The sequence below is a fragment of the Centroberyx affinis genome, unplaced genomic scaffold, assembly GCF_046629955.1.
Source record: "Centroberyx affinis isolate AG114_WGS23_722 - 3 ecotype Tasmania unplaced genomic scaffold, CSIRO-AGI_Caff_v1 ptg000743l_1, whole genome shotgun sequence".
Taxonomy (NCBI): Eukaryota; Metazoa; Chordata; class Actinopteri; order Beryciformes; family Berycidae; genus Centroberyx; species Centroberyx affinis.
The window spans coordinates 350,258-369,391 of NW_027279356.1; the positions used below are offsets into that span (position 1 = coordinate 350,258).

The window sequence follows — 19,134 nt, forward strand, 5'->3', positions numbered from 1 at the left end:
TGGTGTGGCCAGAGTCCCAGTGAGGAGGGGTGTGGGGGGGTTGGGGAGGGGGGGGGCACAGCGGACACTGGTGTGGTCTGTCAAAAAGCGGAAAATTATGGTCAGAATTGGTCACTTTTCTCTCTCTCAGGGTTCAAATGCACACATATCCTCCTGCAGTCGCCCTCTATCTCTGTCCCTCGTCCGGTTTTCCACCCTCAGAATGTAGAACAGCCTCCTGCGTTATAGACCCGCTCCCCCCTCGTTCCCTTTGTGCACAGGTCTGAACGTTTTGGGTTTTTTTTTTCTTTTCTTTTCTTTCTTTCTTTGGCACTGACATCTAACCATCTAACAAGGAATGAATGAATGAATGTTTGAAGGTGACTGTGTGTAATGTTAAAATTGGGAAATGTATTTTTACAACATGTGAACATGTTTTTTTGTTTTTTTTTCCACTCACTCTCATTGTGAATTAATTGATTTTTTTCTTTCACCAGACTGCAAAAACCACAAAAAAAGAGAAAAAAAATCTCCTGTAACTAGGCTCTTAAGCTTTATTTTTGTTTTGTTTACTTTTTTATTAGAAACAATCATGTTTGTGATGGTAACTTCCGATGGTAAACTCCACACCGTATTTTAATAAAATCTTAAAAAATTAACCTTTTGCTTTTCTCATTTTTGGCTGATAAAATAAAATGCAGATTTTCTGCTGTCTGTCACTTTTTTCCCTTCTTAGCTTTGCCTTTTTACTCAGCTGTCAATATCCCAGAGTTTCTTAACAATATCACTTGCTTTCTTTCTCAACTATTGCTCCCTGGAATCCTGATGTGTATTCAGCTCAATTCACACTGAACCTTTACCTTGTTTTGTTTTTGTTTATGTCTTTGTAAGATTTCCATACGATTTGCTGGATAAAGGGCATAGTTGTCAGTCAACTGGTGACAATCTGTGTTTATTGTCCACCTCTCTCCCCACTGATTACACTCAGCAGCCTGAGGACAGGAGCCATGTTTACAGAGCTTTTGCCATAAACAAAATTGTTTACAACCACTGTTTGTCTGCCCTTTTTTTATATGGGACGAGGGGTGATGCAGTGCCAAGAGGGGCGCATGGCGGCAGCTTGATGAGCGGGCAGACGAGGTTTAGTGTAAAGGGAGTGGGAGTGGGGTTCTGTGTAGTCTGAGACCCACAGGGCATAGAGGAGGGCGGGAGGATATCGGCCCCGAAATTGCTACCACATGCACATAACCAGGAGCCTGCTCTCCAAACAGCATAGTGACTGGAAGCTGAAGTCCCATCTTTTGAGGCCCCCTTAGGAGCCTGCTGCCTTTAGGCCAGCACCCTCAGGAGCAAGAAGTGTTGAATGCACATGAGTCCTATTTGAATTTCCTCTGAAGTATGCATCCCAAGATTTTCCAGCCCTCAGACCAACACTAGGTAGCTCTCTTCATAGTTAAATATCTTGGATAAATAGATAGATAAATGTCACTGTAGGCTTGTAACCAGCCACAAGTGGGGATGGCCAGGATGTATGCTTTTTGGAATCTGTTATTGTTCCTTCTTTCTTTTTCAGGAACAGTTTATATTGTATCATGTGGTGCAAAGAATATCCCCTGTGAACCATTTGCAGTTGTTAATGTGCTTTTGTTCTACCCGTCCAAAAACTCTATGGCAGAAGAACTGTAAGTGAACCCCCTCTGTGATTTTGACTGATAGTTACTTCATACTTATTCACAGTTTTGACATTCACAGATACTGGGAGCAAGTTGCCAAGATGGCAGCGGCTACATACTGCGCACGCCAGTTTCTGCGCAAGCGAGGGACGAGCAGATTGCATAACAGTGTGTGTGTGTGTGTGTCTAGGTGAAGGAGGCCCAGGATGCGAGCAGCACTTTAACTGCCGTGATTCACACACACCTCGGCTCATTGCTTCCCTATTCCCACTCAGGGGGGAGCGTTGTGCAACAAAGCGCAGCACCCGCACTGCACCATCCACCACTCCCAGTGCCGTACATTCCCCCTGTCAGCCCCCATGCTGGGCAGGCCAGATATTTATTTGGGTGGGGGGGTTGTTTACTCTGGTCAGGGGGGAGGAGGGGTTAAGGGTCTCGAGGGATTTGATCAGATCTGGGAACTCGCTACTAGCCAAACCTGTAAAATAGGGCTTCAGCACGCTGGTTCCCGCAATGCCGGGTCAGTAGCTACAATTATATGACGTGGGTTATGAGCATCTGAGCTGCTCTGTAAAATGGGTCTTCCTGCTTGGGTAACATCTATTGGTTTTAGTGAGTGGGTCACAAAAGAGAAAAAAAACAGCCTAAAGTGGGTCATAGGTCATGCGAGAAGGTTTGACATCAACCAGGAAAAGTTGCTTGAACCTTAATGGAGAGAAAGAAGAGAGCAGTTTGACACGAGACGAGGTCAGGATATGTGTGTGTGAGAGAGAGAGAGAGAGTGAGAGCTTATGTGTGCTCATGTCTGTGTGATGCATTAGTCTCCAGAGAGATGGCCTATCCCACTTGAAGGGATTGTACTACCAACCCAAAGACAGTTGGACAAATATTTACCTTCTGTGGAATAAAAAATGAATCCAGCCACTGGATGACTCAGATGTTGCATCACCTCAGATTACACCGGCTTTTTGTGTGGCTAAGATTTTGCTGTGCGTCTTGTATTCAACCAGCCATACGGTTTAACATTACATTACATTACATTATGTCATTTTATTTTTACGTCCAAAGCGACTTACAATAAGTGCATTTTGTCAACAGTAGTCAAACCAACCGTATATCAGTCTTCATCAGCTTAAGCCTTTAATAAGAATAAGTAGCATTTGTAGAATCAGAATTTTTTTTTTTTGGTGTTTTTTTAGAGTAGAAGGGGAAACATATCAAACACATTAAACACATCAAAAGACATTAACAAGCGATCTCTAATTATTTGCTACATCCAGTCAGCCATCCCATCCTCCCCCCCCCCCCCTAATATGGCAACACAATACACAGTGAATGTTATCCCTCCAGCCTCTCCAGTGTGCCTCTGGAGGGTGTCTGGATGGTTGGAGGGGGTGAAGCTGAGACTCCCGCTGGAGCGAGCGTGGCAGCAGCCCAACATGCTGCTCAGTTCATGGTTTTCCTCTCATTGCTTCACTCACTTGGCCAGTTTAACATTGACGTGAGCACGTGACTGACAGGAAGAAAACGTCCAACTCTCTTAGAGATTTGCGTCAGCCAGGCAACCTGTACCTGTTTGACCTGTGATTTAATGTGTGTGTGTGTGTGTGTGTGTGCATGCACCATGAATGTGTGTATTCTAGTGACTCAGAGCCAGACCAGGCCTAGGTAATCATCAGTTCCCACACAGGTTTGCAAGCATATGTGTGTGTGTGTTTGTTTGTTTGTCCCCATGTTTGTGTCTGCACCAGTATGAGTGAATTAAAGCACTGTGTATGTTTTCAATTCAAATGTGTGCGTACTCACACACCATTTGAATTGACACCTGTGTATTTGTGCCTGTGTGAATGACGTTTCACCGAGGCCAACGTGAGTCAATCTGGACGCTGAGCTCGCTGTCATTAATCAGCGGGCAGCCGAGGGGAAGTCTGGGTTTTTCCCGTAACCTACTTTCAGCTGCACACACACACACACACACACACACACACACAGACAGACAGACAGATAGATGGATAGATAGGTAGCGACATAAAAACCCAGTGCCGAGAGAAAGACGGAGGCAGAATGTTCCACAGAGAGACAGGTAGAGGAAGGATAAACGAGCAGAGGAGATGGAAAGAGTGAGGAACAGTGGGGAGCGGGAGACAGACGAGGGAGGAGGAGAGATGGAGAGGGATGAAGGCAGAGGCAGACGGAGGGAAGGTTTGATTGTTTGTCTGTTTGATTGTTCATGACTACGGGACACAAAGCCCAAACCGTAGCTCTATCCATCTCTAACTCCACTTCTCCTCCCCCTCTTCCTCCATCTGCTCCTCCTCGTCTCTCCTCATTCCTGGAAGGTTAACAGCTGGGCCATACAGTGACGTGGCCTAGTCAGTTTAAATCTCTTTGCTCCTTCGTCTTCCCACAGCCAAAGTGTCTCTTAGCTTTGGCTAATCCTAGCCAGGTCGTCTCTGGCTGGGATGACAGTGCAGATCTAAGGTCTAGCAGGGTCTGTTCTGGACAGGCCACAGCCTGTATTTCACAATGACATACCTCTTCAATTGAGGCCACTTATGCGTGTGTGTGTGTGTGTGTGTGTGTGTGTGTGTGTGTGAGAGTGAATGAAATGTTCCATATATTACACATATTCATATTCATCCCACCTAGAGGCCATCTGACGACTGCTTTGTTACATCATGGCAATGGATAATAATCAGGAAATGAAAAAAAAGGTCTTAGGAGTTTTAACACACACACACGCACACACACACACGCCCTCTCTCTCCTTACTCTGAGCCTTGACACGTTGATCAGTGAGTGGCGGACCAGTAACAGAAACCTCCCTGGTTGTCCATGTGTGTACCAGCTGTGGGAACTGGTGACCACACATCACACACACACTCACACACACGCACACACACACACACACCCTCTCTCCTTCTCTGACCTGAGGAAAAGGGGTTCCTCGGCTGAGATCACAGCTGGATCTGCCACGGGACGGAAGAGCTGTTTGAAGGGAGAAAGCAGGGCTATCGTTCAAAAGCTTTTGATTCTCCGCAACTGTCCAATCAGTAAATTGATTGCGGGAATAAAAGATAGCCCACGCTTCTGTCCAGAGTCCACGTGTCATTCGGTGAGTTATCCAGGTTGCATGTCTGTCTGTGAGCCCTATTTCTCATTTCTCCTTCTATTCTACTGGCATGTCATTATTCAGCAACTCTACACCTCTGAAGTCTGACGGCATGAGCTGAAGCACCGGAGTAAGAAAATACACCAGGAGTCCAGTGCTGAGTGGCGTATGTTAAAAGAGGCCAATGTGGTGTTGATTACCTTGTCAGCAATGTGAACCGAGGTTGCTGAGTTTACACAGCCACTGAAAGACGAGGAAGAGTGTGTGTGTACACAAGAAGAGAGAGAAAGGGAGGGAGAGAGAGCGATAGAGAGAGAGAGAGAGAGAGAGAGAGAGAGAGAGAGAGAGAAAAGGACAGATACTGTAGGAGAGGAGGGAGGCTGTTAACTGCCTTTCCATACAAGGAAAGGTAGGGGGAGAAAAGAGGAGGAGGGGAGGAGAGAGAGGGAGAAAGTGAGAGAGAGAGAGAGAGAGAGAAAGAGAGGAGGGTAATACAAGGGGATACAATGAGAGGGAGGAGGGAGGGAGAGAGAGAGAGAGAGAGAGAGAGATAGAGAAGAGTGAGGGATAGAGGGGATAAAGGCTGATAAGGTTTCACACGGTTGTACCAGACGGCCTGTGGCAGCAGAGAGGAGGAGAGAAGAGCGAGCGAGTGAGTGAGTGAGTGAGTGAGTGAGTGGAGCGCTATACTCCCTGAGGTCCCAACAGTGCAATCCTGCTGCAACTCCTCTCTGTCACTGCCTGACTGATCCAACACAGGTAGGACACACACCGAGAAGAGCTCCATTCATTCTCCATGGGTGGGAATCTGAAAGAGTGCGAATGTACTTTTATGCATGCATGCTTTTGTAGCTATATGAGATCCAGGGAGCTTGCTTGGCAGTGCTTTTGTCTTAGGAAGATACCTTTAAGTGAATTTATACACCATGTATGTATTCATGCAGCAATAATCCTTTTTTGTCAGGATCCCATTCATTTCTAATGGGGATTCCTGTTCTGACTGATCTCACCCACATACCTGAATATGAATTTGTTGGCATTAACATTATACAGTGAAACAACTGCATCCGTAGAGAGTTTTGCATATATTTGCACATACTGCTGTTGTGAAAACCTTGCAACAATGTTGGTGATTTTCATGTTTTCATTTCAAGTGAAGGATTACATGCTATTCCATGGGTTGAAAACATTCTCTGACTTTTTGGGCTTATAAAACCCTTTAAAACCCATTGGATAATATCAATAATGTATTGTCATCAAGGTAATGAAAAGACTGTTTTTTCTTAGTTGCTGAAAAGTCGACATTTTGGAGGTTCGGGGTTTTCACTCGACAGCGACGATATGTAGCTTCAACTTCCTCTATGCATCTTTATGTGTGTACAGTATATGCATGTCTCCATGATGAGCATGCCACTGTCCTTCCTCTCTGGTCTTTCTGCTGACCACACCGGTGTAAAAAGAACAATGCTGTGGCTCTGGGTAACTGCTTCAGGCAAACCAAGGTAGCAGTGATCTGCACAGTTCTCTCCTTCTCTCTTCCCTCTCTCTCTGAACTGCTGCCTACACTGCCGTGGTTTCCCCTCAGCCAGCAAGGGAAACAGCCAAATTTCTGACGCATTGACCATATGTGTGTGTGTGTATGTCTCTGTGTGTGTGAGAAAGACAAAGAGCATGTATGTGCACATCATAAATGTGTCTATAGGAGAGTGTGTGAAGAGGGCAATTTGAGGGAGAGTGAAAGTGAATGAGACTGAATGGCATCTCCTTCCTCAGCACATATTAGTGAACCCCCCCCCCCCGTCAACAATAGATTTGAGAGAAAATCTTAGGAAAAAACAGCAAATTACCTCCCCACCATCCCCTTGTTAAAATTGAACTTATCTCCCGCTGTGCACACAAATCTGTGTCTGTGCATGTGTGTTTGCACGCCTGTGTGCTTGTGCGCGCATGCCTGCGTGCCTGTGTATATGAGCTTAGATGAATGTGTGTATTATCCCTGCGTGAGTCCGATGTAATTACATAGTGAAGGTGCCCACAGGGCTGCAGCCTCCACGCTTGGCACCACGCCACATCCCCTCGTTTTATTGTGTCTTGTGCCTGAAAGAAAGACAGAAAACTGCTGTGTGTGTGTCTGTGTCTTTGTCGAGAATAAGTCAAAGTCAAAGTCAACTTTATTGTCAATTCTGCCATATATACAGGACATACAGAGGATCGAAATGCCGTTTCTCTCAGATCATGGTGCAGGCAAATACAACTGCAAAACAAAACAACAAGGGTATAAAAAATACTAGGATAAAAAGATACTAAAAAAGGACTAAGAATTTAAATAATTACAAGTCAAGCTGGGGTCTGGGAGGACAATAACAAGGCACAGATCAAGAACAAAAAAACTACAATAATAACAGTAGTGCAAGTAGTCATAAAAGGATGTGCAAGTAATAATAAGTCATCCACAGGATGAGTAGTAGCATAAGTGTGTGTGTGTGTGTGTGTGTGTGTGAGAGAGAGAGAGTGTGTTTCTATCTTGACTGATGAAAATAGGTCTGTGGTGTGTGCGTATATATGTGCGTCTGTGTTTATGTCGATTAAACAGAATAAGTGTGTGTGCATGTGTGTGTTTGTGTGTCTATGTCGACTGATGAGAATAACTCTGCTCTGTGTGTATATGTGTGTGCATGTGTGTATACGCAGTCATGCATGCCTGGTTTGACTGATGTTATAATGTTGAAACAATGGAAAGGAATTCATCTAACAGTCTGTGTATTAATATACAGTATATATAAATAAAAATATAAATAAAGTTTATTGTTATTATGATTATCTATGTCCACACACGTGTCCATGCGGCGATGTGTCCATGTGCTTTTCTTTAGCTCCTTGTGAGTGTTGACTGATGAAGTTCAGTGTGTCAGTGTGGGAATGCTAGAAATGTCTCTTCACTGTGTTAGGACGGTGTCAGTGGGACAAGTTCAGAGGGAAGGTGTGACGGTCTGCTGAGTCAAAGTCTCAGTCGACTAAGGTCATCTTCTCGTCCCTGATTCATGGTGTGGCCCACTGGAGAGCTCATATTGGACGTAAATAATTTGTGAGAAAACCCTTTTTCATTCATGTTCAGTATGCAATTTTACCCCTTGCTGTGCAATTCCCATTATGAAATGACACAGAAAATAGTTTAATCTTTCTTTAATAGCATGTGACTGAGCTGACCTCCTTTTCTATACTGAACATAGTGGGCAGGGCAGTGCAAACAGGACGATAGTACTGGAGGATCACATACTAATGTGAAAACCTTGTAGCTCCAGTTATGGTCCTTGGTGAACTGAATAAGTTTCATGAACCCAGGGCCCATGCAACTCATCCAAAAAAACAGTGAATAAGTTCAAAAATGCGATGAAAATAAGACTTTCATCCCCTAATTCCAAAAAAGGTGACTTTCTGGAGGAGCGATGTTATGCATCCCAAACGCTCTCTGCCTCCTGCGCTGCAGCACAGTTGCAGCCAGTGAGATGATCAGATGGCTGAGCAGTGAGATCAAAGCTGGGCTCTGTGTGTCTCCATACTCAAGGTATTTTTATGGCTGGCTGTTAAACTTTGCAGTGGTTAATATAAGTTTAGGGGAGACGGGGAATGGATAACATGCCCAATGACATATAAGGCTGCGGTCAGAAAAATGGCAGAGTTGGAGTTTTGCAGCTATATTAGAAGAGTAACACTATCTGACCTCTGGAAATAGACTTCAGGGACAATGTGCAGTAAGATATGAGTGTTATGTGCGTTGGGTGTGCGTGCGCGCACACGCATGTGTTTGTGTGCTGTTCGACTTGCCCAAATTTAACTGTCTGCATTCTGTGGCTGCTTGGAGTCTCAGTTATGGTATACGGTAACCCATAGAAACGTCACACCATGCTGCAGCTTCGAAACATCACTCTCCCTTTCAGTAATACACACACACTGCAAAAAATGTTAAAAAGTAACTTAATATTAAGTCTCAAGTCTTGAAATCTTATTTGTCTGGTCCAAAAATCTGCCAATGGGGGTGATTCATCAATCAGTTTCACTTGATTCCAGTGTAGTTTTGTCATTTCAATAATTTTTTTGAGAAAAGTGACAGCATCTTGAATTAAGGGCAAATCACTCGACTTCAAGATATCATCATTTGATAAAAAATGTTTTATACAAGTTTATATTCTTTAGAAACCAGTGAAATTTTAAGATTATAATTTGAAGAGAGATTTTAAAACTCAATTCTAGATTAAATGACTTGTTGCAGCACACACACACACACACACACACACACACACACACGCACACACACACACACACACACACACACACATGCACACACACACACATACACACATACTGAGGCATACTGAGAATAGGTTGTCAGGCTGTTGTTCTGTTATTTTAATTCTGCCATCCCCATAAACGGGGTGGTGAGTCGCGGCAGCAGGGCTGGGGAGCAGCGGCGGGATGAGAATACGGGCGGAGGAGGGCAGAGGGGCGGATGGGAGGCTTGCGGATGTGTGTTCAGAGAGGACTGGCACAGAGAAGAGACTGATTTACACTCATCTCCTGAAGCGTCTCAAAAAAAAATCCACTAACACCCGCTGACAGTTACAGGCTCGGAGAGCAGAGACTGAATTTAGGCACAAAGGAAGAAACACAAGAATGCATCAGCCCATGCACACACACATTGTATGCATTTTACATCCAGTGCTGCTCTGCTCTGCTACCTTCAGCTTTACATGTGATGCACGTAAACAAAAATGTGTTTTGAGCAATCATTATGCACATGCCCCCGCCTTCTCTCTCTCTCTCTCTCTCACACACACAGTGTGAGTCTGACTCAGCAGCCGGTGGTCAGTGGATGGTCAGTCGGTGAGGTCAGCCTGAGGTCTATCCTTAGGGATGTCATCCATGTTGTTTTATTTAAGGGTGGCTTCTGTACCAGACATTACCATGACAGTGATGAATGTTAACGGTTATGACGTTTAGCCGCAGATGGGCTCTGGACCAGCACCTTCAGCTCGGCCCAGGGGGATAGGAGGGATTTGTCAATGGAGGGCTGGAGGGTCGATGGGTTCAATAAGCCTCGGTCTCTAAACATAGATAAAATGGATCTGTCGTGGTATCAGGGCAGGGACACAGAATTTCCCACCTTATGCTGACTTTCCTCTATTGTCTGGGCTTGGTTTCCTAAACGTTCGCGCTAAGATCCTTTGAGTTCCATTTGCTTGCCAAAGGACAAAGATTATGTTGGTGCCAAAGTACTTTTGGGACACCAGTGTTTGTGCAGCGACTTTAATGTGCACCGCATGTTTCATTAGTTTGGAGAAAGCTCAGGGGCAGGGGCAGTAAATTTTTACACACATTATTGTCAGTGTTTGTGGGGGGAACCTGACCACTTAGCAGTGTGTGCAAACTTAGTACATGTCTGCCTGGGGCGAGGAATATTTTTACAACCGTTTTTTTTTTTTTTTTTTCTTTTCTCCATCTCTTTCAGATGATGTCATCGGAGCGCCTGACCTGCGGTTGGCTGCGGCGGCTAGTTGTCGTACTCCTGAAGCTCTCGCTGACCTGTGCTGTCCCTGTGCGACCAATCAATGGGACGGATTGCACAGCCAGAGGTCCCGCTTCCTACATCCTGGTCTTTACAGGTCACTGGAGCCCACAGACCTTCCCCAAGCAGTATCCTCTGTTCCGCCCCCCCGCCCAGTGGTCCAAGCTCATAGGTGAGAAAGCCTGCTTGAGGGAAGGAGATTGGTTATTCCAAAATCAGCCCACCTCTTGGGTTAAATTTGACCTTCAGCAACTGATTATCCATTGGATTTGGATTAGCAGAGCATTTTGTGATCCCACTGTGCCGAATTCTTCATGTTCAGTCGCTCTTGATGATTTCTAACGGCAGAGATGAATTGGGGGATATTATTTGAACCGCATGGAGTCTTTCCTTGGGCGATTAGAGCAGTCAAAATTCACTGTACCCTTGCACAGTTTCCATGTGATACAGTAGATGAGCGAGGGACAGTGATGGTGACCGCAGATGGGACACGTCTGGCTCTGGAGGGGACACTGGTCCAGCCTCAGCTCTGGCCAGGTCGTTCCCACCTCATCATGTGTCGGAGGTGGAGGGCCTCATCACCCACACACACGCACCACAGCGCGGGGTGAGAGATATTAATGAGCAAAGCAGTGAGAGGCAGAGAGCAGTGAGAAAGAAAGACAGGCTAAATGGTACCAGATGAAGCAGGGCAGATACCTCATCAGCTCTCTCTCTCTCTCTCTCTCCCTTTCTCTAGCTCTGTCTCCCAACTTCTTTCGACCCATATCTTTAATATTTCTCTATTTTTCTCCATCTTGCACTCTGTCCCACACTTTCCGCTGGTTTACCGCAGTGTTGGCGGCAAAGACTGGAGTGGAGGTTTCAGGAGGTTTTCTGATGGAGGTGGGTGATGATAGTCGGGGTGTGGTGGGGTCAGACCGCTTACCTCAGAGCTGGGAGGAGAGGAAGGGATTCAGGCCCCTCTCCTCCCCTCTCTTTTCCAAGCCATGGTGGATGGGATGGATGGCAGATGTTTGTATAGTATATGTGTGTGTGTGTGTGTGTGTGTGTTAGACTACTCTTGTGCATCACCGTCTGTGGCGGCCGTGGCTTTGTCTGGCTTCCAGCTCTCCCAGCCGTGCCCTGTCGCCCTGCCAGAGGATGATGGCCTACTTACTCCATATAGAGACAGGCCGTGAGGATTCTGGCACACCTCTAACGGCTTTTAATGTCCCAGGGTGCCGGGTACCGGTGGACTGGGGGGGGGGGGGGGGGGATGGGCTTTGTCACGAGAGAAGAAAAACACAAGGACCGGGGGCCTCAGCGGGCTGACAGTGCGCTGGTAGGAGACCACAGGAGACTGGAGGAAAATGGAGTTCGTCACAGCAAAAGAAAAACATAACCTGTCGAGGCGTTTGGGGGCCTGTGGTGGGTTTCTGATGTCTTTGTTGTGGAGACCAGGGGGCAGGGGACCAAGGACAGAGCCGGAGGGAAGGGGGAATGGAGTTTGTCATGGCCAAAGAAAAAACATGAGTAATTTCGAAGGGGCGGGAAGTGGGCTTTAACGTCTTGGTGGGGCTCAAACGTGATGTGTTATCGAATTTCAGGGTCTTGACGCTTGTGGGAAACCTGTTAGGATGGAAATACAATTAAGCGCATAAGTAATGGCAGTTTGGGGAGAAACAAGATAGTGTGTGAAGTGCGCTGGGCACATTGTGTGTGTGGCTCGGTGCAGTGTGTGTGTGTGTGTGTGTGTGTGTGTGTGTGTGTTAATACACGTGTCAGGAGTGTTTAAGTATGAAAGCATGCTTGTGTATGTGTGCCTGTATGCAGCTTTGAAAGGTGAGGTAAGGCAGAACCATCAGAGCATTTGTCAGTGTGTTGCTGGCTAACCTTACGCTGCCCTTAAAACCACTGGTCCCAGGCCAGTGGCTCTGTGGGTTTCGGTATGGAGCTCCAGGAATTGTGGTACAAACAGTTTTACCTAAATCAGTCTCTTGATTCCTAACAGATTTCATAGATAACCAAAACTAAATATGAGAATGTGAAGCAAACGGTAGAGTTGGACCGAGGTTTAAGAAAGAAAATCAACAGAGGTTTCAAAATGAGTTTTTTGTCCGCTGTCTGGCCGCTGACTTCGAGATCCTGACCTCTCCACTGGCAGCTCCAGCCTGTGTTGTGGTTTTATCAGTGATAGATGGAGAAAGGATGAAACCATAACCGTGCAATAACTCCAAAGACATACATGAGGACAATTCCTTCATAATTATCTGTTTAGGAACAGGAAGTTGGAGGCAGGCATAGAAATACATACTGTGGTGGAAATGATCTCACCATGTGCCTGAGGTTCTGCGGGACTTAATTGACACTGATATGCACTCTAGTGAATAAGCATCTTGTCTTTTCTCTAGCACTCCGGTAACTGTTTTCTCCTCTCTCTCTTGTGCTTCTTCTCTCCCTTTAGCGGTCACCCATAATGCCCAATTTCGGCTGTGGGAGCAGGGTGCTCCGGCCAGCGCAGGGGTGCAGAGCTTCGCTGAACTCGGGGTGACGGTGGAGCTGGTGAAGGAGGCCAAGGAGGCCAGAAAGAGACGTGCGGTAGGCGCCATGTACCGAACGGCCGGTATCCCTAACGGCATCGGGCACAGCTCCACGGAGCTGCTCATGCAGCCGCGGAGCTCACTGGTAGGCACGACTCACACACATATAAAACTTGAGTAGAGGTAACGCACTTTCACAAATGCACGCCAGCGCTCACACACACACACACACACACACACACACACACACACATACACACACACACACACAGACACGCTGGCTCTCTCTATCCAGTCATCTGGTGACCCGGCCTTCTCTCCCCTCCCCATAACGTCGTTCATCCGCCCTACCCGAAACACTTCACCACTTCTTTCCACTATCCAATCAGCCTATGTTTAGCCCAAGCTCTTGAAGCCCTGCAGCCACAAACGCCCACATCCGTCCTGCGCGGTCTGCACTCTGTCTGCAGCCTGTCCCACTGAACTCTCTGCGCTCCGCAGAGGGGCCCAGGCTGAAGTTTAGTAATGCACCTACAGGCTGAGGCAGGAACCGGGGCTGGGGTTGAGGCTGGAGTTAAGACTGTATCCACAACCAAGGCCTGGGCTATAGCGACGGCTGTGGCGTGGAGTTTATTATGTGCTGTGGGCTAGTGAGTGTGGACTGGGGTCGACTGGCGCAAGTCTACTACTGGACAGTGACCGAGCCTGGGCTGGAGGCAAAGGTCAGGGCTGGGCTTTATGCCTGAGGCTTGGGCTAAATTCGGAGCAAAGGCTTATGTCCCAGTTAGCATGTAAATGTGACCGGGCTTTTGCCGTCAGCTCCTTGAAACTCTGTAACTCTGTAGTCTATACTTTTATCTTTTTGTGAAGCACTTTGTAACAATTTTTTGAAAGGTGATATATAAATAAAGTGTATTATTATTATTAATAAACAAGGGCAAGGGTTGGAGCTGGGAATGAGGCATGGTACTTTGGAAAGCCATGTTGGTATGGACACCAGAAAGTGGAAATTAAGTTTGCCTCTTGTGTTTGTTTGTTTTAATGGATGAAAGGGAGAGGGGAACGAGAGAACGAGGTGGAGGTGAGGAGGAAGGGTGGGTACCGACTGGAGGTTTTAGAAATAGGAGCGTGCCTGCCTGAATGTCTGGTGACCTACATTGCTTTATTGGTTATTCCACTGCCTGAACCTGTGGGCGCTTCAAATCATAAACAACCCCGGTGGAGGGCATCCTCGGTAAGCACCGGTCATGGACAGCAGCTTAACAGCTTGTCGTCTGGATACGTGACCCCTACGGCTGCATTTACACCGGTCCATCTGTTTTTAGATCAGCGGGCAGTAAGGCGGAGAAGACGACCTGTGACTGTGTAGAACGTGACAGTGACAGATCAAACACTGCTTTTCTGTTGACAGCTTAATCTCTCATTCTCAGTCCGTTTCACCCTCTTTCTCTTTTTCTCTCTCCCACACACGCACACACAGTCATATCCCTTTCTCTTTCCCACAAACCAAAACATGCATACGCAATGCCCCAAAAATCCCAAACACATATGATTCCTATCTCCATATTCATAAACCCCCTGCTATTGCTGTTAAGCATGTAATTCAAAACAGACAGATAACACCAAACAACTAAGTACCATGCCGGGCCGACCGGCATTACTCTTAAAGCCGCAGTATTTTGGGAGATTAGTGGGACCAGAGAAAATGGGACAACAGTTGCGTATAAACCTACTTTGTGCTGCCGGACTGGGTAGCATGTGGTCTAGGTCTTCTCTGAGGAAGGTGTGCTGGGATGGAGTGTGAGTGAGAGGGATCATGGGAGCTTTAAGTAACTATCTGTGCCCTAGAGACACTCACCACCCTCTACATTGCAAACCACCATGGACCGATGTAGCCTGTGAAGAGAGATTCCCCTCAGCAGACATCCTCGCTGAGTAGCCCCAATGGATATAGCAAGATGACTTCTTGGAAAAACCACTGTTTGAGGGGAGGCTGAAAAAGACGAGAGGAGGGAGGAATATTAGCGAATGAAGGAAGGGTGGAAGGAAGGAAGGAAGGAAGGAAGGAAGGAGGGGATCGGTGGAGGATTCTAAAAAGCAACAGAGCTGCTTCTGAGTTGGCGTCTCTCTTTTTCAGTGTGCGTCACAGGTTAGAAACGGGCCCCATGTGTCATACTGACACTACCTGCCTCCTGTCCCCGGCGGTCTGTTCCACCCTGATGTTCTGGTTTGATGTCTGTTCCAGCACCCTTTCATCCAACTCCTCTCCCCAGCAGCCTGTCCAACTCCAGCCCGGCCTCTCCCAGCCATCTGAGGCCTTCCAAGTCCACCCATCCCATCCCATCCCATCCCATCCCATCCCATCCTGAGTCTTAGCAGCTCAGCACACAAATACCGGGCCCCTCGGGGGAGGCGGTGCTGGGTCTTTAAATGTGCTATTTTCTGGGCGTCTGCCACCTCGGCGTGCGCTGACCCCCGGGCCACTTCCTGTATGAGTTCATCAGCTCTCAGGAAACATCCATCACACAGGAGAGAGAGCGCAGTCCCTGCACAGGAAACCCAGTGGGTGCATGCATGTGCACGCATGCAACCTCCCACCCTACCCCCGCATTTATAAGTTACACAGTTTATAAATCTCGGCACCAAGTGTGTGTATGCGTGTGTGGGACCGTGTCATTCTTGCTTGTGTATGTGCAATCGTTTGTCTCTTCGCTCTTATCAAAGTCTTGTTTTTCTTGTAAAGCCAGTAGTACAAATGCAGTAGACTACAGTATGATATAAATAAAACAGTAAAACTCTCTTACTTTTTCTCCTTGGGCTTCATTTATCCCAGATGCTATCAGCAGGCAAGGCAGGATCACAGCATATTACCCTGGTGGGACAATAAAAATTAATGATTGTTGATTGATTATCTTGTCTTCTGTCAAGAGATTTTGGTCTATATAGATGCATACTGGGGTGGTTTGTTATGTGTTTTATTGTGCTTTTATGTTTTATTGCTCTTACTGTTTTTATTGTTTTTCATTATGTTCTTATTGAGTGTTTTACTGCAAACCAAACGTCCCTTATAGGACAATAAATGTTGAACTTATTTCTCTGTCTCTCTCTCTCTCTCTGTCTCTCTCTCTCTCTCTCTCTCTCTCTCTCCCTGCACACCAGCTGTCCCTGATGGTGAAGGTGATCCCCAGCCCAGACTGGTTCGTTGGTGTGGACAGCTTCAACCTTTGCGAAGGCGGCCAGTGGAAACAGGAACTGACCCTTGACCTCCAGCCTTATGATGCGGGGACAGACAGCGGATTCACTTTCTCCTCTCCCAACTTCCCCACCAGTCCCGCCGAAAACATCACGAGGGTGAGCCAACCCTTCCCTCTGTGCTGTTGGGGCGTGTCGGTTTGTGGCCCCTGGTGCGCTTGTTACGCCTTGTCCTTGAAAGGACCAATTTACCCATTCATCCATTTATGCATTCATTCATTCATTCATGCATTCATTCCATTCTTTCACTTCCATCTAAAAAGTGACAGGAGGCAAGGAGGATGGCCCTCATCTTATTCTTTAAATAGGTTAGCTGTGGGAACTGGATATCATTTTTAGCTGTCCCCACTTAAGTGATGGCTTGGCAGATCGCATGCCTGACCTGAAGTGTTTTAAGTCAAATGAGCCTCTCTTACATAATAGACCACCTATCCTCGCCCACTCAAGCATGCTATTTGTTTTAAAGTGAGCTATTGTATATTTGAGCTTTGTAGAGATTCTGCTGGACCGCCTGATGATTTGACTGATGGTCTGCCTGTCCTTTGCTGTCTTGTCCAGATCACATCCCAGATGCCCAATCACCCAGCCAACTCCTTCTACTATCCACGCCTAAAGGAGCTTCCGCCAATCGCCAGCGTAAAGATCAAGCGGCAGAGTAGATCGCCTGCCCATCAAACCCCCATGTCCAATCATATTCTGCCTAATTCAATCAGTCCCCAGCGCTTCTCAGGTGAGGCAACAGGACTCTCTGCACATACAGATGCACAAACAAATGCTAGTACAAACATTTCTTGTTTCTCCAGAGGTTTGTCTCTTGTTACTTACCTCTTTTTCCCCTTTTGCCCTCATGCACTTCCATGTTTTTTTACTCACACTGTTTTCTTTCTTACATGTCTATCCCCCCATCCCAGAGACACCGCTGGACTGTGAGGTGTCTCTCTGGTCATCCTGGGGTTTGTGTCTAGGCCCCTGCTCCCGGGGCGGTGTGCGCCACCGCACGCGCTACATCCTCCTGCGGCCGGCTAACGCTGGCGCCCCCTGCCCCGAGCTGGAGGAACAGGCTGAATGCACACAGCACAACTGTCTGAAACGCCAGTAACCCAGCGCAACACACAACCACTGACATAGCCAGTATGTAACACTGGGACTATCATTTTATTACTGCTGGACTGAGAAAATGTTGCTGCATCTTAAGTGTCCCCCTTGATACTGCAAGGGATTTTTTGTGTTTGTCACAGTGTTGATATTTAGACCTACTGCATTACCTTTCCAGTGCATTAGCATTAGAAAATACACTGCTTTGGGTGGATTCCTCCCATGGCAGTAAAGGCACTCTGAGGACTGAGTGTGCTGTTGTTCCTCTATTCAGGTTCCAGGTGACACTTTAAATGTGTCAAGGTAAAAAGTGATTCATACAAATTGTCATGGATACAGAATTCATGTTGGCAAATGGTAACAAAATGCATGACAGACGCATGCCCTCCAAGCCCTGTATAAGTATTAGACTGGATTTATGATTAGCGGCCACACATGTATTTAACCAATCTGCTGATTCTGGTAGACCAGAGTCAGCAATGTACAATATCTTCAACACACACACACACACACACACACATACACATACACACATGCACGCACATACAACCCTCCACACCTAAGTCCTTGCACATACTACATAACTTTGCAGGCACGGAGGCATTAGTTTACATACGTAACCTATACATGCTTGGCACATGCAGCTCTTTCAAAATAACCTCACAGCCCAATTTATAAATATCACCTTTCACAAGAAACAACTGATGACTAACTTTAAGCTGGGAGCCCATGTGAGGAAACTGGCCCGTTTTAAAAGATGCAGGTTTTTCAAGATGAAAAAAGTGCTAGGTATTTGTACTGTTATCTCTTTTGATATTGTAGGACATGTTGAGATTTTGTATATACTGTATGATGTATCTGATCTTGTATAACTCATGAATAAATATGGAGGTGTTGTTTTTCTTTAAATAGGAAAGGTCTATGTTACTTTGCCTCTCAATTCTTTTTCCAGCTGGAAAGTGTTATGGTGTTATGCAAAGGCAACGTCCAAATCTGAAACTCTTGTCAAACCAAAGAACATCCTTGATTTGTGTCTGTGAGGCTTCCAGTAATACATGATGACATCAACTTATTTGTGTATGCCAGACTATAATTTTATCAGCACTGACACTTCTTTATTTGCGTGTCCAAAGAACTCACAGCCTAAAAGCAAAAATACACAGCCATAAATATCACAGTGTGAAAAGGTTATACTGTTTATATGCACAAAAATAAAATAGAAGATGCCATAGTACTACATGTTAATGGATGAAAATTATATCTATCCCAAAAATTGTCACCCATCACTCAGTGGTAGGTGGCCCTTGATAAAGGCGCACAATGGGATATCAAGCTACTTTTCCTACCTGATGGTATTTGGATGGGCAACAGAAGGATGTATATGCCACCTTTTTACTGGTCAAAGTTATGACTGTGAGTGACCACTCTCCTGACTAGACTACTCCTAGAAATATCGGTGTATTGTTGGACTCTTGCACTGCAATGTGGGGTTAGTGGCGGTCTGGCGCCCCCTTGTGGTGGATAAACAATTCTATCACGAGTTGACGGCAATCAACCGTCTGCACTGTCCAAGTACGGTAGATGTTTGTGTTTTTTAAAGAAGCTGTATGATAATTAAATATATAACGATATTGTATGAAAATGAAATAAATTCAAACAGAGTATGAGGAGAAGGGGGGGGGGGGGTTGTGATGTGTGGCCCCAGGTCAGGTTGTGCCATTCTTTTTTGTAAAAGACAGTCACAATAAAATCCAAATGCTTACAACGTTAAGAGAATATACACGGCCTCGGAATAAGAGAAAGACAATTATTCTACAGGACAAAATAAGGTAATCAAGAAACAGCTTCTATGCGCAGAGCACAGGCTTGTCACTAGAGGTCGCTGTTTCCCCAGACTTGGTCTCTGTCTCTGCAGTGCTGCCTACGAGGAGTGCGTTT

The 19,134-nt window shown here is 46.2% G+C and overlaps 1 protein-coding gene across 1 annotated transcript; it reads left to right on the forward strand.

The window, feature by feature from the left end:
• The first annotated feature begins 5,410 nt into the window (after window positions 1-5,410).
• spon2a (spondin 2a, extracellular matrix protein) lies at window positions 5,411-17,200 on the forward strand. Its single transcript, XM_071519853.1, has 6 exons — window positions 5,411-5,523; window positions 10,271-10,499; window positions 12,774-12,994; window positions 16,009-16,200; window positions 16,660-16,831; window positions 17,013-17,200. The coding sequence occupies exons 2-6, from the start codon at window positions 10,271-10,273 to the stop codon at window positions 17,198-17,200; spliced, it is 1,002 nt and encodes a 333-aa protein (XP_071375954.1). The 5' UTR covers window positions 5,411-5,523.
• Window positions 17,201-19,134: the final 1,934 nt, after the last annotated feature.

Coding starts and splice junctions, on each gene's coding strand:
- spon2a (XM_071519853.1), top strand. CDS start 10,271: ATGATGTCATCGGAGCGCCTGACCTGCGGTTGGCTGCGGCGGCTAGTT. Junction 10,500..12,773: donor CCAGTGGTCCAAGCTCATAG/GTGAGAAAGCCT, acceptor CTCTCCCTTTAG/CGGTCACCCATAATGCCCAA. Junction 16,201..16,659: donor CCGCCGAAAACATCACGAGG/GTGAGCCAACCC, acceptor TGTCTTGTCCAG/ATCACATCCCAGATGCCCAA.